Genomic DNA, 23101 nt, shown 5'->3' with positions numbered 1-23101 from the left:
GAAGGAGAGACAAAGGGAAGGAGAAACCAGCAAAGAGAAACAGACAGAGAGAGAGAGAGAGAGAGAGAGAGAGGGTGACAGGGAGACAAAGTGTAACAGAGAGGGAAAGAGAGAGGGAGATTGCACTTCATCATTCAGCATTAATAGATCATATCAGGTCACATGACTCAGGAGTTTGATTGACAGCAGCATGTGTGTTGCTCAGAGAGAGAACGCTTCCTGCCAGAGAATCACCATACACTTGTAAACACTCCACACTGTGTGTGTGTGTGTGTGTGTGTGTGTGTGTGTGTGTGTGAGAGAGAGAGAGAGAGAGAGAGAGAGAAACAGACTTACACAAACTAGCATTAATGCATCCCATCACCAGTCACCAAGTCGCTGTGAATGAGCTGTTACTGTAGAAACAATAACGCATTAGAAATGAATCAAATTAACCTTCTGACCAATCAGAATCCAGGATTGAAGAGCGCAGTGGTGTAAATGGAAAATAATTTCACTGAGCAGTGAGCAGTGGTTAGAGTTAGGACAAAAATCCAACATTTGAGAACTCATCCTTAGTTCTAGTTAACAACGTGCAATACATGATCATAAATGATATAACAATATAATGATATAAAAGATATAACGATAGAAAGATATAACGATAGAAAGATATAACGATAGAAAGATATAACGATATATCGATATAAAGATATAACAATATAATGATATAACGATATAAAGATATAAAGATATAACAATATAACAATATAACAATATAAAGATATAACAATATAACGATATAAAGATATAACAATATAACAATATAACGATATAACAATATAACAATATAACGATATAAAGATATAACAATATAACGATATAAAGATATAACAATATAACAATATAACGATATAACAATATAATGATATAACAATATAACGATATAAAGGTATAATGATATAAAGATCTAATGATCTAACAATATAACGATATAACGATATAACAATATAATGATATAACAATATAACGATATAATGATATAACAATATAATGATATAACAATATAACGATATAACAATATAATGATATAACAATATAACGATATAAAGGTATAATGATATAATGAAATAACGTAGGCGAGGGTCAAAAAAAAAAACATGAACAATGAACAAGACGACAGTAACATAAAACACCAGGGTGTAAATACACAACTAGTTATTGGGTAACACGGAACAGGTGCACACAATCAGGCAACAGACCAATGAGAGGAAAGGGGGCGGAGACACGAGTAAAACAGAAACACTTGTCTGAGTGGGAACAAGTGACACTGTACCTGCTATTACTCACAGCTTTACAACATTTTCCCCTGATAGACATTCCCACTGTGATCATGTGCTAAACTGGTGACTAAATTTATCAGAGCAGCAGCTGAAGCTGGCAGGAACATTTCACACACACACACACCCACACACACACACACACACACACACACCCACACACACACACACTTATAGTGGGACGGCTGAAGACTTCTTTAATAACATCGCCTAATCCAAACCTTTAAGGAGGGCAATTGTGCAGCAATTTTATTTATATGCACAATATATAAAATTAAAAATCCCATAATTCCATGAATTAAAAACTCCCAAAATCATGTTTATCTTTTACTTTATTCATAAAATACAAAATATTTAAAACAGCAATAATATATTCCAATGCCTGTACAAGTAAATAGTGATGAATAATCAGGAATCTCTGTATAAGAACGGAATCACGTGCAGCGGTAGGTACACGGAATACTACCAAAAATCCCAAAATATAAAATGATCTTTTTCGGTATAAATGTATGAACAGTGAACTTGAACAGTAAAAGGAAAGTGGAAATGTGAGCTGAGCTTCTTCACGCATTCCAAACATTTCTTCATCACCCTTCATTCGTCTTTGTGTCCTGAGTGGAAATGCTGTCCACGATGGAGGAGAGACGGCGGAGACTGCTGGACGCCAGGGACTCCGTTACACATCCTAAAAAAGAGGTTAAAAAGATGAATTACATTTTTTTTTAGAAAGTTTCAACGAAAGAATTACAGCAGCTCTAGTTTTGTTTCAGTTTTAAAAAGATTTGAACAACCAGATTAGGATGAAATGTCGAAGTTCAAGAAGTTCAGCTGGATTAAAAAAATTAAACATGATTAAAAACTGTACAGTAAAGAATTATATTAGCTCTTTTTTACAGCTTGGACACTCTCTCTTTCTCTCTCTCATTAAAATGTATTTTTCTACATAAAAGTAACCAGGTTAAGCTGAAACAATGCTTCATCTTTATCAATTAAAGCTCAAAGTGATGTTAAAATTGTTAAAATACGCATGATGTCATCACGTTCCATCATTACATCATCACGTTCGATCATTGTGTCATCACATTCTATCATTACATCATCATGTTCTATCATTACATCATGAGGTTCTATTATTACGTAATAATGTTCTATTACATCTTTACATCATGATGTTCTGTTATATCATTATGTCATCATATTCTATCATTACTTCAGGGTGTATTTTCTTATTTGTAGCTCTTTGGGTTAAATGATACATTTAGAGTGATGTACAGTTAACTGTAGTGGACTCTAAAGATTCTGTAATGCTGATGATTAATTAATTAATTACAATGACATATTTTACAATCATTTGCTTTATACACCACAGAGAACAGTAACACAGTACGTTTAGAGAACAGTAACACAGTACGTTTAGAGAACAGTAACACAGTACATTTAGAGAACAGTCACACAGTACGTTTAGAGAACAGTAACACAGTACATTTAGAGAACAGTCACACAGTACGTTTAGAGAACAGTAACACAGTACGTTTAGAGAACAGTCACACAGTACGTTTAGAGAACAGTCACACAGAACGTTTAGAGAACAGTAACAAAGAACGTTTAGAGAACAGTCACACAGTACGTTTAGAGAACAGTAACACAGTACATTTAGAGAACAGTCACACAGTACGTTTAGAGAACAGTCACACAGAACGTTTAGAGAACAGTCACACAGAACGTTTAGAGAACAGTCACACAGTACGTTTAGAGAACAGTAACACAGTACATTTAGAGAACAGTCACACAGTACGTTTAGAGAACAGTAACACAGTACGTTTAGAGAACAGTCACACAGTACGTTTAGAGAACAGTCACACAGAACGTTTAGAGAACAGTCACACAGTACGTTTAGAGAACAGTCACACAGTACGTTTAGAGAACAGTAACACAGTACGTTTAGAGAACAGTAACACAGAACGCTTAGAGAACAGTAACACAGTATGTTTAGAGAACAGTTACACAGAACGTTTAGAGAACAGTAACACAGTACATTTAGAGAACAGTAACACAGAACGCTTAGAGAACAGTAACACAATACGTTTAGAGAACAGTGACACAGAACGCTTAGAGAACAGTGACACAGAACGCTTAGAGAACAGTAACACAGTACGTTTAGAGAACAGTAACACAGTACGTTTAGAGAACAGTAACACTGAACGTTTAGAGAACAGTAACACAGTACGTTTAGAGAACAGTAACACAGAACGTTTAGAGAACAGTGACACAGAACGCTTAGAGAACAGTAACACAGTACGTTTAGAGAACAGTAACACAGTACGTCTAGAGAACAGTAACACTGAACGTTTAGAGAACAGTAACACAGTACGTTTAGAGAACAGTAACACTGAACGTTTAGAGAACAGTAACACAATACGTTTAGAGAACAGTAACACAGAACGTTTAGAGAACAGTGACACAGAACGCTTAGAGAACAGTAACACAGTACGTTTAGAGAACAGTAACACAGTACGTTTAGAGAACAGTAACACTGAACGTTTAGAGAACAGTAACACAGTACGTTTAGAGAACAGTAACACAGTACATTTAGAGAACAGTAACACAGTACATTTAGAGAACAGTCACACACAACGTTTAGAGAACAGCAACACAGAACGTTTAGAGAACAGTAACACAGCATGTTTAGAGAACAGTCACACAGAACGTTTAGAGAACAGTCACACACAACGTTTAGAGAACAGCAACACAGTACATTTAGAGAAAAGTTACACAGTACATTTAGAGAACAGCAACACAGAACGTTTAGAGAACAGTAACACAGCATGTTTAGAGAACAGTAACACAGTGCGTTTAGAGAACAGTAACACAGCATGTTTAGAGAACAGTGACAGAACGTTTAGAGAACAGTCACACAGAACGTTTAGAGAACAGTAACACGGTATATTTAGAGAACAGTAACACAGTACATTTAGAGAACAGTAACACGGTACGTTTAGAGAACAGTAACACGGTACGTTTAGAGAACAGTAACACAGTACGTTTAGAGAACAGTAACACAGTACGTTTAGAGAACAGTAATACAGTACGTTTAGAGAACAGTCACACAGTACATTTAGAGAACAGTAACACAGTACGTTTAGAGAACAGTAATACAGTACGTTTAGAGAACAGTAATACAGTACGTTTAGAGAACAGTAACACAGTACGTTTAGAGAACAGTAACACAGAACGCTTAGAGAACAGTAACACAGAACGCTTAGAGAACAGTAACACAGAACGTTTAGAGAACAGTAACACAGAACGTTTAGAGAACAGTAACACAGCGTGTTTAGAGAACAGTTACACAGTACGTTTAGAGAACAGTAACACAGAACGCTTAGAGAACAGTAACACAGAACGTTTAGAGAACAGTAACACAGAACGTTTAGAGAACAGTTACACAGTACGTTTAGAGAACAGTCACACACAACGTTTAGAGAACAGCAACACAGTACATTTAGAGAACAGTTACACAGTACATTTAGAGAACAGCAACACAGAACGTTTAGAGAACAGTAACACAGCATGTTTAGAGAACAGTGACAGAACGTTTAGAGAACAGTCACACAGTACGTTTAGAGAACAGTAACACGGAACATTTAGAGAACAGTAACACGGTACGTTTAGAGAACAGTAACACGGTACGTTTAGAGAACAGTAACACAGTACGTTTAGAGAACAGTCACACAGAACGTTTAGAGAACAGTAACACAGTACGTTTAGAGAACAGTCACACAGTACGTTTAGAGAACAGTCACACAGTACGTTTAGAGAACAGTAACACAGAACGTTTAGAGAACAGTAACACAGTACGTTTAGAGAACAGTAACACAGAATGTTTAGAGAACAGTAACACAGTACGTTTAGAGAAGAGTCACACAGTACGTTTAGAGAACAGTAACACAGTGCGTTTAGAGAACAGTAACACAGTGCATTTAGAGAACAGTAACACGGTACGTTTAGAGAACAGTAACACAGTGCGTTTAGAGAAGAGTAACACAGTGCATTTAGAGAACAGTAACACAGAACGCTTAGAGAACAGTCACACAGAACGTTTAGAGAACAGTAACACAGAACGTTTAGAGAACAGTCACACAGTACGTTTAGAGAACAGTAACACAGTACGTTTAGAGAACAGTCACACGGAACGTTTAGAGAACAGTAACACTGAACGTTTAGAGAACAGTCACACAGTACGTTTAGAGAACAGTCACACAGAACGTTTAGAGAACAGTCACACAGAACGTTTAGAGAACAGTAACACAGTACGTTTAGAGAACAGTCAGACGGAACGTTTAGAGAACAGTAACAAAGAACGTTTAGAGAACAGTAACACAGTACGTTTAGAGAACAGTCACACAGAACGTTTAGAAAACAGTCACACAGTACGTTTAGAGAACAGTCACACAGAACGTTTAGAGAACAGTAACACAGAACGTTTAGAGAACAGTAACACAGTACGTTAAAAGAACAGTAACACAGAACGCTTAGAGAACAGTAACACAGTACGTTTAGAGAACAGTAACACAGTACGTTTAGAGAACAGTAACACTGAACGTTTAGAGAACAGTAACACAGTACATTTAGAGAACAGTAACACAGTACATTTAGAGAACAGTCACACACAACGTTTAGAGAACAGCAACACAGCATGTTTAGAGAACAGTCACACAGAACGTTTAGAGAACAGTCACACACAACGTTTAGAGAACAGTAACACAGTACGTTTAGAGAACAGTAACACAGTACGTTTAGAGAACAGTCACACAGTACGTTTAGAGAACAGTAACACAGAACGTTTAGAGAACAGTAACACAGTACGTTAAAAGAACAGTAACACAGAACGCTTAGAGAACAGTAACACAGAACGCTTAGAGAACAGTAACACAGTACGTTTAGAGAACAGTAACACAGTACGTTTAGAGAACAGTAACACTGAACGTTTAGAGAACAGTAACACAGTACATTTAGAGAACAGTAACACAGTACATTTAGAGAACAGTAACACAGTACATTTAGAGAACAGTCACACACAACGTTTAGAGAACAGCAACACAGCATGTTTAGAGAACAGTCACACACAACGTTTAGAGAACAGTAACACACAACGTTTAGAGAACAGTAACACAGTACGTTTAGAGAACAGTAACACAGTACGTTTAGAGAACAGTCACACAGAACGTTTAGAAAACAGTCACACAGTACGTTTAGAGAACAGTCACACAGAACGTTAAAAGAACAGTAACACAGAACGCTTAGAGAACAGTAACACAGAACGCTTAGAGAACAGTAACACAGAACGCTTAGAGAACAGTAACACAGTACGTTTAGAGAACAGTAACACAGCATGTTTAGAGAACAGTGACAGAACGTTTAGAGAACAGTCACACAGTACGTTTAGAGAACAGTAACACAGTACGTTTAGAGAACAGTAACACAGAACATTTAGAGAACAGTAACACAGAACGTTTAGAGAACAGTCACACGGTACGTTTAGAGAACAGTCACACGGTACGTTTAGAGAACAGTAACACGGTACGTTTAGAGAACAGTAACACAGAACGTTTACAGAACAGTAACACAGTACGTTTAGAGAACAGTCACACAGTACGTTTAGAGAACAGTAACACAGAACGCTTAGAGAACAGTAACACAGTACGTTTAGAGAACAGTCACACAGTACGTTTAGAGAACAGTCACACAGAACGTTTAGAGAACAGTCACACAGAACGTTTAGAGAACAGTCACACGGAACGTTTAGAGAACAGTAACAAAGAACGTTTAGAGAACAGTAACACAGTACGTTTAGAGAACAGTCACACAGAACGTTTAGAAAACAGTCACACAGTACGTTTAGAGAACAGTCACACAGAACGTTTAGAGAACAGTAACACAGAACGTTTAGAGAACAGTAACACAGTACGTTAAAAGAACAGTAACACAGTACGTTTAGAGAACAGTAACACAGTACGTTTAGAGAACAGTAACACTGAACGTTTAGAGAACAGTAACACAGTACGTTTAGAGAACAGTAACACAGTACGTTTAGAGAACAGTAACACAGTACATTTAGAGAACAGTCACACACAACGTTTAGAGAACAGCAACACAGAACGTTTAGAGAACAGTAACACAGCATGTTTAGAGAACAGTCACACAGAACGTTTAGAGAACAGTCACACACAACGTTTAGAGAACAGTAACACAGTACGTTTAGAGAACAGTCACACAGAACGTTTAGAGAACAGTCACACACAGTACGTTTAGAGAACAGCAACACAGTACATTTAGAGAACAGTTACACAGTACATTTAGAGAACAGTTACACAGTACATTTAGAGAACAGTAACACAGTACGTTTAGAGAACAGTAACACAGTACGTTTAGAGAACAGTAACACAGTACATTTAGAGAACAGTCACACACAACGTTTAGAGAACAGCAACACAGCATGTTTAGAGAACAGTAACACAGCATGTTTAGAGAACAGTCACACAGAACGTTTAGAGAACAGTCACACACAACGTTTAGAGAACAGTAACACAGTGCGTTTAGAGAACAGTCACACAGAACGTTTAGAGAACAGTCACACACAGTACGTTTAGAGAACAGCAACACAGTACATTTAGAGAACAGTTACACAGTACATTTAGAGAACAGCAACACAGAACGTTTAGAGAACAGTAACACAGCATGTTTAGAGAACAGTCACACAGTACGTTTAGAGAACAGTAACACAGTACGTTTAGAGAACAGTGACACAGAACATTTAGAGAACAGTAACACGGTACATTTAGAGAACAGTAACACGGTACGTTTAGAGAACAGTCACACAGTACGTTTAGAGAACAGTAATACAGTACGTTTAGAGAACAGTAACACAGAACGTTTAGAGAACAGTAACACAGTACGTTTAGAGAACAGTCACACAGTACGTTTAGAGAACAGTAACACAGTACGTTTAGAGAACAGTAACACAGTACGTTTAGAGAACAGTAACACAGTACGTTTAGAGAACAGTCACACAGTGCATTTAGAGAACAGTAACACAGTGCATTTAGAGAACAGTAACACAGAACGTTTAGAGAACAGTCACACAGAACATTTAGAGAACAGTAACACAGTACGTTTAGAGAACAGTAACACAGTACGTTTAGAGAACAGTAACACAGTACGTTTAGAGAACAGTAACACAGTGCGTTTAGAGAACAGTAACACGGTACGTTTAGAGAACAGTCACACGGTACGTTTAGAGAACAGTCACACGGTACGTTTAGAGAACAGTAACACGGTACGTTTAGAGAACAGTAACACAGTGCGTTTAGAGAACAGTAACACGGTACGTTTAGAGAACAGTAACACAGTGCGTTTAGAGAACAGTCACACAGTGCGTTTAGAGAACAGTAACACAGTGCATTTAGAGAACAGTAACACAGAACGTTTAGAGAACAGTAACACAGTACGTTTAGAGAACAGTAACACAGTACGTTTAGAGAACAGTAACACAGTACGTTTAGAGAACAGTCACACACAACGTTTAGAGAACAGTAACACAGTACGTTTAGAGAACAGTAACACGGTACGTTTAGAGAACAGTAACACAGTGCGTTTAGAGAACAGTCACACAGTGCGTTTAGAGAACAGTAACACAGTGCATTTAGAGAACAGTAACACAGAACGTTTAGAGAACAGTAACACAGAACGTTTAGAGAACAGTCACACAGAACGTTTAGAGAACAGTCACACAGAACGTTTAGAAAACAGTAACACAGTAGGTTTAGAGAACAGTCACACGGAACGTTTAGAGAACAGTAACAAAGAACGTTTAGAGAACAGTAACACAGTACGTTTAGAGAACAGTCACACAGAACGTTTAGAAAACAGTCACACAGTACGTTTAGAGAACAGTCACACGGAACGTTTAGAGAACAGTAACAAAGAACGTTTAGAGAACAGTAACACAGTACGTTTAGAGAACAGTCACACAGAACGTTTAGAGAACAGTAACAAAGAACGTTTAGAGAACAGTAACACAGTACGTTTAGAAAACAGTAACACAGTACATTTAGAAAACAGTAACACAGTACGTTTAGAGAACAGTCACACGGAACGTTTAGAGAACAATAACAAAGAACGTTTAGAGAACAGTAACACAGTACGTTTAGAGAACAGTCACACAGAACGTTTAGAAAACAGTCACACAGTACGTTTAGAGAACAGTCACACAGAACGTTTAGAGAACAGTCACACAGAACGTTTAGAGAACAGTAACACAGAACGTTTAGAGAGCAGTCACACAGTACGTTTAGAGAACAGTAACACAGAACGTTTAGAGAACAGTCACACAGTACGTTTAGAGAACAGTCACACAGTACGTTTAGAGAACAGTCACACGGAACGTTTAGAGAACAGTAACAAAGAACGTTTAGAGAACAGTAACACAGTACGTTTAGAGAACAGTCACACAGAACGTTTAGAGAACAGTAACAAAGAACGTTTAGAGAACAGTAACACAGAACGTTTAGAAAACAGTAACACAGTACGTTTAGAAAACAGTAACACAGTACGTTTAGAGAACAGTCACACAGAACGTTTAGAAAACAGTCACACAGTACGTTTAGAGAACAGTCACACGGAACGTTTAGAGAACAGTAACAAAGAACGTTTAGAGAACAGTAACACAGTACGTTTAGAGAACAGTCACACAGAACGTTTAGAGAACAGTAACAAAGAACGTTTAGAGAACAGTAACACAGTACGTTTAGAAAACAGTAACACAGGACGTTTAGAAAACAGTAACACAGTACGTTTAGAAAACAGTAACACAGTACCTTTAGAGAACAGTCACACGGAACGTTTAGAGAACAGTAACAAAGAACGTTTAGAGAACAGTAACACAGTACGTTTAGAGAACAGTCACACAGAACGTTTAGAAAACAGTCACACAGTACGTTTAGAGAACAGTCACACAGAACGTTTAGAGAACAGTCACACAGAACGTTTAGAGAACAGTAACACAGAACGTTTAGAGAACAGTCACACAGTACGTTTAGAGAACAGTAACACAGAACGTTTAGAGAACAGTCACACAGTACGTTTAGAGAACAGTCACACAGTACGTTTAGAGAACAGTCACACGTAACGTTTAGAGAACAGTAACAAAGAACGTTTAGAGAACAGTAACACAGTACGTTTAGAGAACAGTCACACAGAACGTTTAGAGAACAGTAACAAAGAACGTTTAGAGAACAGTCACACAGTACGTTTAGAAAACAGTAACACAGAACGTTTAGAAAACAGTAACACAGTACGTTTAGAAAACAGTAACACAGTACGTTTAGAGAACAGTCACACGGAACGTTTAGAGAACAGTCACACAGTACGTTTAGAGAACAGTCACACGGAACGTTTAGAGAACAGTAACACAGAACGTTTAGAGAACAGTCACACAGTACGTTTAGAGAACAGTTACACAGTACGTTTAGAGAACAGTAACACAGAACGTTTAGAGAACAGTCACACAGTACGTTTAGAGAACAGTCACACGGAACGTTTAGAGAACAGTAACAAAGAACGTTTAGAGAACAGTAACACAGTACGTTTAGAGAACAGTCACACAGAACGTTTAGAGAACAGTAACAAAGAACGTTTAGAGAACAGTCACACAGTACGTTTAGAGAACAGTAACACAGTGCGTTTAGAAAACAGTAACACAGTACGTTTAGAAAACAGTAACACAGTACGTTTAGAGAACAGTCACACGGAACGTTTAGAGAACAGTCACACAGAACGTTTAGAGAACAGTAACACAGTACGTTTAGAGAACAGTAACACAGAACGTTTAGAGAACAGTAACACAGTACGTTTAGAGAACAGTAACACAGAACGTTTAGAGAACAGTCACACAGTACGTTTAGAGAACAGTCACACAGAACGTTTAGAGAACAGTAACACAGAACGTTTAGAGAACAGTAACACAGTACGTTAAAAGAACAGTAACACAGAACGCTTAGAGAACAGTAACACAGTACGTTTAGAGAACAGTAACACAGAACGTTTAGAGAACAGTAACACAGTGCGTTTAGAGAACAGTAACACAGTACGTTTAGAGAACAGTCACACACAACGTTTAGAGAACAGCAACACAGAACGTTTAGAGAACAGTAACACAGCATGTTTAGAGAACAGTCACACAGAACGTTTAGAGAACAGTAACACAGCACGTTTAGAGAACAGTAACACAGCACGTTTAGAGAACAGCAACACAGTACGTTTAGAGAACAGTAACACAGAATGTTTAGAGAACAGTAACACAGTGCGTTTAGAGAACAGTAACACAGAACGTTTAGAGAACAGTCACACAGAACGTTTAGAGAACAGTCACACAGTACGTTTAGAGAACAGTCACACGGAACGTTTAGAGAACAGTAACAAAGAACGTTTAGAGAACAGTAACACAGTACATTTAGAGAACAGTCACACAGAACGTTTAGAGAACAGTAACAAAGAACGTTTAGAGAACAGTCACACAGTACGTTTAGAAAACAGTAACACAGAAGGTTTAGAAAACAGTAACACAGTACGTTTAGAAAACAGTAACACAGTACGTTTAGAGAACAGTCACACGGAACGTTTAGAGAACAGTCACACAGTACGTTTAGAGAACAGTCACACGGAACGTTTAGAGAACAGTCACACAGAACGTTTAGAAAACAGTCACACAGAACGTTTAGAAAACAGTCACACAGTACGTTTAGAGAACAGTCACACAGAACGTTTAGAGAACAGTCACACAGAACGTTTAGAGAACAGTAACACAGAACGTTTAGAGAACAGTCACACAGTACGTTTAGAGAACAGTAACACAGAACGTTTAGAGAACAGTCACACAGTACGTTTAGAGAACAGTCACACAGTACGTTTAGAGAACAGTCACACGTAACGTTTAGAGAACAGTAACAAAGAACGTTTAGAGAACAGTAACACAGTACGTTTAGAGAACAGTCACACAGAACGTTTAGAGAACAGTAACAAAGAACGTTTAGAGAACAGTCACACAGTACGTTTAGAAAACAGTAACACAGAACGTTTAGAAAACAGTAACACAGTACGTTTAGAAAACAGTAACACAGTACGTTTAGAGAACAGTCACACGGAACGTTTAGAGAACAGTCACACGGTACGTTTAGAGAACAGTCACACGGAACGTTTAGAGAACAGTAACACGGAACGTTTAGAGAACAGTCACACAGTACGTTTAGAGAACAGTTACACAGTACGTTTAGAGAACAGTAACACAGAACGTTTAGAGAACAGTCACACAGTACGTTTAGAGAACAGTCACACGGAACGTTTAGAGAACAGTAACAAAGAACGTTTAGAGAACAGTAACACAGTACGTTTAGAGAACAGTCACACAGAACGTTTAGAGAACAGTAACAAAGAACGTTTAGAGAACAGTCACACAGAACGTTTAGAGAACAGTAACACAGTACGTTTAGAAAACAGTCACACAGTACGTTTAGAAAACAGTAACACAGTACGTTTAGAGAACAGTCACACGGAACGTTTAGAGAACAGTCACACAGAACGTTTAGAGAACAGTAACACAGTACGTTTAGAGAACAGTCACACAGAACGTTTAGAGAACAGTAACACAGAACGTTTAGAGAACAGTAACACAGTACGTTAAAAGAACAGTAACACAGAACGCTTAGAGAACAGTAACACAGTACGTTTAGAGAACAGTAACACTGAACGTTTAGAGAACAGTAACACAGTACGTTTAGAGAACAGTAACACAGTACGTTTAGAGAACAGTAACACAGTACATTTAGAGAACAGTCACACACAACGTTTAGAGAACAGCAACACAGAACGTTTAGAGAACAGTAACACAGCATGTTTAGAGAACAGTCACACGGAACGTTTAGAGAACAGTAACACAGCACGTTTAGAGAACAGTAACACAGCACGTTTAGAGAACAGCAACACAGTACGTTTAGAGAACAGTAACACAGAATGTTTAGAGAACAGTAACACAGTGCGTTTAGAGAACAGTAACACAGAACGTTTAGAGAACAGACACACAGAACGTTTAGAGAACAGTCACACAGTACGTTTAGAGAACAGTCACACGGAACGTTTAGAGAACAGTAACAAAGAACGTTTAGAGAACAGTAACACAGTACGTTTAGAGAACAGTCACACAGAACGTTTAGAGAACAGTAACAAAGAACGTTTAGAGCACAGTCACACAGTACGTTTAGAAAACAGTAACACAGAAGGTTTAGAAAACAGTAACACAGTACGTTTAGAAAACAGTAACACAGTACGTTTAGAAAACAGTAACACAGTACGTTTAGAGAACAGTCACACGGAACGTTTAGAGAACAGTCACACAGTACGTTTAGAGAACAGTCACACGGAACGTTTAGAGAACAGTAACACGGAACGTTTAGAGAACAGTCACACAGTACGTTTAGAGAACAGTTACACAGTACGTTTAGAGAACAGTAACACAGAACGTTTAGAGAACAGTCACACAGTACGTTTAGAGAACAGTCACACGGAACGTTTAGAGAACAGTCACACAGTACGTTTAGAGAACAGTCACACAGTACGTTTAGAGAACAGTTACACAGTACGTTTAGAGAACAGTAACACAGTACGTTTAGAGAACAGTCACACAGAACGTTTAGAGAACAGTAACAAAGAACGTTTAGAGAACAGTCACACAGTACGTTTAGAGAACAGTCACACAGTACGTTTAGAAAACAGTAACACAGTACGTTTAGAAAACAGTAACACAGTACGTTTAGAGAACAGTCACACGGAACGTTTAGAGAACAGTAACAAAGAACGTTTAGAGAACAGTAACACAGTACGTTTAGAGAACAGTCACACAGAACGTTTAGAGAACAGTAACACAGAACGTTTAGAGAACAGTAACACAGTACGTTAAAAGAACAGTAACACAGAACGCTTAGAGAACAGTAACACAGTACATTTAGAGAACAGTCACACTGAACGTTTAGAGAACAGTAACACAGTACATTTAGAGAACAGTAACACAGTACGTTTAGAGAACAGTAACACAGTACATTTACAGAACAGTCACACACAACGTTTAGAGAACAGCAACACAGAACGTTTAGAGAACAGTAACACAGCATGTTTAGAGAACAGTCACACAGAACGTTTAGAGAACAGTAACACAGCATGTTTAGAGAACAGTAACACAGTGCGTTTAGAGAACAGTAACACAGAACGTTTAGAGAACAGTAACACAGCATGTTTAGAGAACAGTAACACAGCACGTTTAGAGAACAGCAACACAGTACGTTTAGAGAACAGTAACACAGAATGTTTAGAGAACAGTAACACAGTACGTTTAGAGAACAGTAACACAGTACGTTTAGAGAACAGTAACACAGTGCGTTTAGAGAACAGTAACACAGAACGTTTAGAGAACAGTCACACAGTGCGTTTAGAGAACAGTAACACAGAACGTTTAGAGAACAGTCACACAGAACGTTTAGAGAACAGTAACACAGAACGTTTAGAGAACAGTAACACAGAACATTTAGAGAACAGTAACAAAGAACGTTTAGAGAACAGTAACACAGAACGTTTAGAGAACAGTAACACAGTGCATTTAGAGAACAGTAACACAGAACGTTTAGAGAACAGTCACACAGAATGTTTAGAGAACAGTAACACAGAACGTTTAGAGAACAGTCACACAGTACGTTTAGAGAGCAGTCACACAGTACGTTTAGAGAACAGTCACACAGTGCGTTTAGAGAACAGTAACACAGAACGTTTAGAGAACAGTCACACAGAACGTTTAGAGAACAGTAACACAGAACGTTTAGAGAACAGTAACACAGAACGTTTAGAGAACAGTAACAAAGAACGTTTAGAGAACAGTAACACAGAACGTTTAGAGAACAGTAACACAGTGCATTTAGAGAACAGTAACACAGAACGTTTAGAGAACAGTCACACAGAATGTTTAGAGAACAGTAACACAGAACGTTTAGAGAACAGTCACACAGTACGTTTAGAGAGCAGTCACACAGTACGTTTAGAGAACAGTCACACGGAACGTTTAGAGAACAGTAACAAAGAACGTTTAGAGAACAGTCACACAGAACGTTTAGAGAACAGTCACACAGAACGTTTAGAGAACAGTAACAAAGAACGTTTAGAGAACAGTAACACAGTACGTTTAGAAAACAGTAACACAGTACGTTTAGAAAACAGTAACACAGTACGTTTAGAGAACAGTCACACGGAACGTTTAGAGAACAGTAACAAAGAACGTTTAGAGAACAGTAACACAGTACGTTTAGAGAACAGTCACACAGAACGTTTAGAGAACAGTAACACAGAACGTTTAGAGAACAGTAACACAGTACGTTAAAAGAACAGTAACACAGAACGCTTAGAGAACAGTAACACAGTACGTTTAGAGAACAGTAACACAGTACGTTTAGAGAACAGTAACACAGTACATTTAGAGAACAGTCACACACAACGTTTAGAGAACAGCAACACAGAACGTTTAGAGAACAGTAACACAGCATGTTTAGAGAACAGTCACACAGAACGTTTAGAGAACAGTAACACAGCATGTTTAGAGAACAGTAACACAGCACGTTTAGAGAACAGCAACACAGTACGTTTAGAGAACAGTAACACAGAATGTTTAGAGAACAGTAACACAGTGCGTTTAGAGAACAGTAACACAGAACGTTTAGAGAACAGTCACACAGAACGTTTAGAGAACAGTCACACAGAACGTTTAGAGAACAGTAACACAGAACATTTAGAGAACAGTAACAAAGAACGTTTAGAGAACAGTAACACAGAACGTTTAGAGAACAGTAACACAGTGCATTTAGAGAACAGTAACACAGAACGTTTAGAGAACAGTCACACAGTGCATTTAGAGAACAGTAACACAGAACGTTTAGAGAACAGTCACACAGAACGTTTAGAGAACAGTAACAAAGAACGTTTAGAGAACAGTAACACAGAACGTTTAGAGAACAGTAACAAGGAACGTTTAGAGAACAGTAACACAGTACGTTTAGAGAACAGTAACACGGTACGTTTAGAGAACAGTAACACAGTACGTTTAGAGAACAGTCACACGGAACGTTTAGAGAACAGTAACAAAGAACGTTTAGAGAACAGTCACACAGAACGTTTAGAGAACAGTCACACAGTACGTTTAGAGAACAGTCACACAGAACGTTTAGAGAACAGTAACACAGAACGTTTAGAGAACAGTAACACAGTACATTTAGAGGACAGTAACACAGTACGTTTAGAGAACAGTAACACAGTACGTTTCGAGAACAGTAACACAGTACGTTTCGAGAACAGTCACACAGTACGTTTAGAGAACAGTCACACGGAACGTTTAGAGAACAGTAACAAAGAACGTTTAGAGAACAGTAACACAGTACGTTTAGAGAACAGTCACACAGAACGTTTAGAGAACAGTAACACAGTACGTTTAGAGGACAGTATCACAGCATGTTTAGAGAACAGTAACACAGAACATTTTGAGAACAGTCACACAGTATATTTAGAGAACAGTCACACAGAAAGTTTAGAGAACAGTCACACAGTACGCTTAGAGAACAGTAACACAGAACGTTTAGAGAACAGTAACACAGAATGTTTAGAGAACAGTAATAGTACATTTAGAGAACAGTCACGCAGTACGTTTAGAGAACAGTAACACAGTACGTTTAGAGAACAGTAACACAGAATGTTTAGAGAACAGTAACACAGTACGTTTAGAGAACAGTCACACAGTACGTTTAGAGAACAGTCACACAGTACGTTTAGAGAACAGTAACACAGAATGTTTAGAGAACAGTAACAGTACATTTAGAGAACAGTAACACAGAATGTTTAGAGAACAGTAACACAATACGTTTAGAGAACAGTCACACAGTACGTTTAGAGAACAGTCACACAGTACGTTTAGAGAACAGTAACACAGTACGTTTAGAGAACAGTAGCACAGAACGTTTAGAGAACAGTCACACAGTACGTTTAGAGAACAGTAACACAGTACGTTTAGAGAACAGTCACACAGTACGTTTAGAGAACAGTAACACAGTACGTTTAGAGAACAGTAACACAGTACGTTTAGAGAACAGTCACACAGTACGTTTAGAGAACAGTAACACAGTACGTTTAGAGAACAGTCACACAGTACGTTTAGAGAACAGTCACACAGTACGTTTAGAGAACAGTAACACAGTGCGTTTAGAGGACAGTATCACAGTACGTTTAGAGGACAGTCACACAGTACGTTTAGAGAACAGTAACACAGTATATTTAGAGAACAGTCACACACAACGTTTAGAGAACAGTCACACAGAACGTTTTAAGAACAGTCACACAGTACGTTTAGAGAACAGTAACACAGTACGTTTAGAGGACAGTAACACAGTACGTTTAGAGAACAGTCACACAGTGTATTTAGAGAACAGTCACACAGAACGTTTAGAGAACAGTGACACAGAATGTTTAGAGAACAGTCACACAGTACGTTTAGAGAACAGTAATACAGTACGTTTAGAGAACAGTCACACAGTACGTTTAGAGAACAGTAATACAGTACGTTTAGAGAACAGTCACACAGTACGTTTAGAGAACAGTAACACAGTACGTTTAGAGAACAGTAACAAACAACGTTTAGAGAACAGTCACACAGAACGTTTAGAGAACAGTAACACAGAACATTTAGAGAACAGTAACACAGTACGTTTAGAGAACAGCAACACAGTAACAGAACGTTTTGAGTACAGTTACACAGTGCGTTTAGAGAACAGTCACACAGAACGTTTAGAGAACAGTGACACAGAACGTTTAGAGAACAGTAACACAGAACGTTTAGAGAACAGTAACACAGAACGTTTAGAGAACAGTCACACAGTACGTTTAGAGAACAGTAATACGCTACGTTTAGAAAACAGTCACACAGTACGTTTAGAGAACAGTAATACAGTACGTTTAGAGAACAGTCACACAGTACGTTTAGAGAACAGTAACACAGTACGTTTAGAGAACAGTAACACAGTGCGTTTAGAGAACAGTAACACAGTACGTTTAGAGAACAGTCACACACAACGTTTAGAGAACAGTAACACAGTACATTTAGAGAACAGTAACACAGAACATTTAGAGAACAGCAACACAGTAACAGAACGTTTTGAGTACAGTTACACAGTACGTTTAGAGAACAGTAACACAGCATGTTTAGAGAACAGTCACACAGAACGTTTAGAGAACAGTAACACAGTACATTTAGAGAACAGTAACACAGTACATTTAGAGAACAGTAACAGTACATTTACCAAACAGTAACACAGAACGTTTAGAGAACAGTAACACAGTACGTTCAAAGAACAGTAACACAGTACGTTTAGAGAACAGTCACACAGTACGTTTAGAGAACAGTAACACAGTACATTTAGAGAACAGTCACACAGTACGTTTAGAGAACAGTAACACAGTGCGTTTAGAGAACAGTAACACAGTACGTTTAGAGAACAGTAACACAGTACGATTAGCGAACAGTAAAACTGAGCATTTAGAGAACAGTCACACAGTACGATTAGCGGACAGTAAAACTGATTGTACAAACCTTCTCTTTGATGAGACGACTCTGCACTGGAATGATCTGAGTTTCCCTGCCATGTGTTTTTCCATCGATACTCAACATTAGTCACCTAAATACACAAAACACATTTAGTTCTAACTGTGTCATGTTCTTAACAAGTGTTAATTTTAATTCTAGAGCAAGACCAGTAAGTTCTTTGTTAAAAGTTTTCCATTTTAAAGTATTAGCATTGCTAATTTAACTTTATGAATGATTTGTGTATGAATGTTGTTAAGGAGCTTTATAACTTGAACCGATTATTAAATAAATAACTGTTTAAATGCTTATTTGTAACAAAAAGGACTAAATTTTAAATGACACAGATGATATTAGTTAGCACTGATTTTGAAATTGCAGTGAATCTTAAAAAAAATCTTTAAAAAAAACTTGAATTACTTTTGCTATTATACTTGTGAAGCCTCTTAAAGCTTTAAAAAGATTTTGCATTAATAGCACTTTGAAATACAAGGTCCTAGCATTGCAAATTCACTGCAATTCATTGAAAATTCACACAACGTTAATGCTCAGACCTTTTCCTGTAACCTAAACAGATCAAATTGATCATCATTTAGAGGAAAATATGTTGATTTAAAAGCATAAGCATAGATAGCTCATTGCCATGAATTTTAATATAAATGTACTTTTTGCTTTTTTTTCTTTGGGTAGCATCTTTGTACTTTGTAAATAAATGGAACATAAATTAAAAGTATCATAAATAGACACAGATTCAGTGTTGTATGTTTAATAAGTCTCTAAAACAAGAGGAGAAATGCAAAGAATTAGTATAGATTGGTGTGATAAGTGTTCACATTTTACACATTTTTTTACATTTTATTATTTTAATTACATATTATTATGTTTGTGATTATCATAATGAAATATCGTAGTGAGAAAAATGGTTTGGGGAGGAAAAGTTTTTGGGAGGTTTTTTACAAATTAAACAGATTTTTGTCATTTTTTTTCTCCAATAAACATTTTAATAATAAACTGTAAAGACAAGTTAGAGCTCTGATTATTATTATTATTATTATTATTATTATCATTATTATTATTATTATTAATTCATTATAACAGAATGTTAGTAACACTCACGATTATCACTTCTTACAACCTACTTTGTCATAATTTCTTTTTTTTAAACAATTCCTAAATAATAATTTAGATAATAATCATTGTGAAATTGTCCTTGAGCTTTGGAAATTCCATATTAATGAAATGTATTATTATTATTATTATTATTATTATTATTATCAATATTTAATAATACTTAATAACTTATTGCTATAATAAATATATTGTTATTTATTTATCATTACTTTTATTTTACTCGGTTATCTTGATAAATTTATTGCTACATAACTGTATTATTACTATTTTTGTGATTATGAAGGATCTGTTTTTTGGAAAGACAATCTGTAAATAAACTAATTTTTTAAAATTAAATCTCTCTTCTCTCTTTGTATTTTTTTTTTGTTTGTTTTTTAAATATTTTATTACCCTGTATTCATTAGTTTATTCTGTTTGATTTTTTATTTACTTTTAATGAATTCTCCTGCTATTCTTTTTTTATTCTTTCTTTTTTCTTTTAAATTATTTATTTTTTTCTCTTACTTTTCTTCCTTTACCTTTTTTCTTTCCTTCTCTTAGGAGTGGCTTTAATATTTCCAAAACCCTGCACCTTTTTATATCGCTATCAATGTCCTTATCGTACTGGAAAATATTAATAATATGTTAATATATGATACTATATTAGAGATACAGCTTTTGTAGCAGGTTTTTAGGAAGGTTTTGAGGTTCTTACGTTGTGTTCTCTGGGGTTCTGGTTAAACACACCGTCCTCTGACAGTCTGTCCTGCTCATCCAGGTTGTGCAACAGGTCCTGGAGTTTTTCGATGTAACTGATGGCGCTGCGTAAAATCTCCACTTTGGGAAGCCTCTGGTTTGGATTGGGGACCGTTTTCCTCTTCAGCGCGTCGAACGCTTCGTTTATCTTCTTCAGCCTCCTTCTCTCACGCAGAGTCGCCGCTTTCCGCCTGTCCGTCGGGCCTGACTTCCTCTTGCAGATTTTACAGGCCCAGATTAAACACTGACCATCACAATGCGGCTTTAAGGCCTTCGGGACAAAAACATGTTCCTCTCCACCATCTTGGCTCGGAGACTCTGGACTCTCGTCCTCCTGATACAGAGGAGAAACTTCTGGCATGTCCAGGTGCTGCAGGGCTCCATGGTCCGCTTCCAGGTAGCGCAAATCGTTAAAAAGATACGTATTGGTCTCGAAAAGGTCCATCATGGTGCGTTCAGCTTGGATGTCCTTAACTTATTGACTGTAAGACCGTGTGTTGGCATTTAAATAGCTCAGTGACACAAGGCGACTTAAATATAGCATGTGAAACTCTATCCGCATGCTAGCTGTCGCAGGACATCACATGTTTTTTTTTCAATGGGCTTTTAAAAAATACACCTTAACACCTCTAATAAAAGCCAGAACATGGTCTCGAACATATAGCAGGTGACTTAAATATCATTTTCACAGCTGATTGTTACACCGTGTGCCAGTAAGTGTGTCTCAGATTACAAGACTGTTTAGCGTATAAGGTCAGAATTAACGTTTATGATCTGTGCAGATTTGTTAACGCTTTTTTGCAGATTCAGAGGAGAGTTTTCTGTTGGCATACAGCATTGTAAATAAATAAAATCAGACCCACGAGCAAGTCCTCTCAGATCAGTAGAACACCAAGGACATGAAAAGTAATACCGAGTGACAGGGTGGTGTGATGAAGCGGAGTTACTGTTACTACACTGAAGCTGGTTACAGAAAACTTCACCATATCAACAACTACGCAATATAAAGCCACAGTGACAGTGGAAATAAGACAGAAATGTCAGGAACATTAACATTTACCTCAGATGTGTTGGTAAATTAATAAGAAAAGACACCATATGTCTAAAATTACACTGTAATTAGACTTAGCACCAGCCGCTAACCCAACTTTTATCGTTTCCACTATATGTTAAACAAACGTTAACACTGTCTGTGGAGCTGTTCATAGCCATGAACTCTTGTCATAAGCACTGTGAAACACACTCGCATTTGAGAAGAGCGTAGAGAAAATAAAAAAAAAAAAGAAACAAGTACATGAAAATAGAGGATCGGCAGTGTTTCCCTGTGTGTGTGTGTGTGTGTGTGTGTGTGTGTGGACCTCTCAGAAACTTCTCAAAACCCCTCACACACACTTCTCAGAGACTCAGAGACCAAGATGAATGACAATCCTCATGGCAGTGTGTTTTTGTGTGTGTGTGTGTGTGTGTGAGAGAGAGAGAGAGAGAGAGAGTGTTTGTGTGTTTATGTGTTTAGCATGTTTACACTTTCAGACAACATGTTGAATCATGTTTCAGTTCTTAGCAAGGCCATGCAGAACTCACAAACATGAGCTCTGTGTCAAAACACACACTTCTGTAGCGTTACACACTGTCAGGAGTGAGTCTACGATTTCTCGTGTTTCACTGAGATTACATTTACAACTCTGTATATAAGGTAAAGGTGAAAAACATTTACTCTATACAATACCGTACATCCCTGTTCATTTTTTTCACTGTTTACACTGTTTACAATATTTACACTGTTTACAGCATTTACACTGTTTACAGCATTTACAATATTTACACTGTTTACAATATTTACACTGTTTACAGCATTTACAATATTTACACTGTTTACAATATTTACACTGTTTACAGCATTTACACTGTTTACAATATTTACACTGTTTACAGCATTTACAATATTTACACTGTTTACAATATTTACACTGTTTACAGCATTTACACTGTTTACAGCATTTACTGCTTACACTGTTTACAATATTTACACTGTTACAGCATTTACACGGTTTACAATATTTACACTTTTTACAGCATTTACTGCTTACACTGTTTACAATATTTACACTGTTTACAGCATTTACACTGTTTACAGCATTTACACTGTTTACACTGTTTACAGCATTTACACGGTTTACAATATTTACACTTTTTACAGCATTTACTG

The 23101-nt window shown here is 37.2% G+C and overlaps 1 protein-coding gene across 1 annotated transcript; it reads right to left on the bottom strand.

Annotated features, from left to right (window-relative positions):
• Window positions 1-1633: 1633 nt before the first annotated feature.
• myf6 (myogenic factor 6) lies at window positions 1634-21415 on the bottom strand. The gene is made up of 3 exons (XM_026909927.3): window positions 20855-21415; window positions 19039-19123; window positions 1634-2004 (listed from the first exon to the last, which is right to left on the bottom strand). The coding sequence occupies exons 1-3, from the start codon at window positions 21341-21343 to the stop codon at window positions 1907-1909; spliced, it is 672 nt and encodes a 223-aa protein (XP_026765728.1). The 5' UTR covers window positions 21344-21415; the 3' UTR covers window positions 1634-1906.
• Window positions 21416-23101: the final 1686 nt, after the last annotated feature.

The sequence above is a fragment of the Pangasianodon hypophthalmus genome, chromosome 18 (assembly GCF_027358585.1).
Source record: "Pangasianodon hypophthalmus isolate fPanHyp1 chromosome 18, fPanHyp1.pri, whole genome shotgun sequence".
Taxonomy (NCBI): Eukaryota; Metazoa; Chordata; class Actinopteri; order Siluriformes; family Pangasiidae; genus Pangasianodon; species Pangasianodon hypophthalmus.
The sequence above is the reverse complement of the archived record's forward strand: the minus strand, read 5'-3'. Positions and strand labels throughout refer to the sequence as shown.

Coding starts and splice junctions, on each gene's coding strand:
- myf6 (XM_026909927.3), bottom strand. CDS start 21,343: ATGATGGACCTTTTCGAGACCAATACGTATCTTTTTAACGATTTGCGC. Junction 19,124..20,854: donor AGAACCCCAGAGAACACAAC/GTAAGAACCTCA, acceptor TTGTGTATTTAG/GTGACTAATGTTGAGTATCG. Junction 2,005..19,038: donor GTCGTCTCATCAAAGAGAAG/GTTTGTACAATC, acceptor CCTCTTTTTTAG/GATGTGTAACGGAGTCCCTG.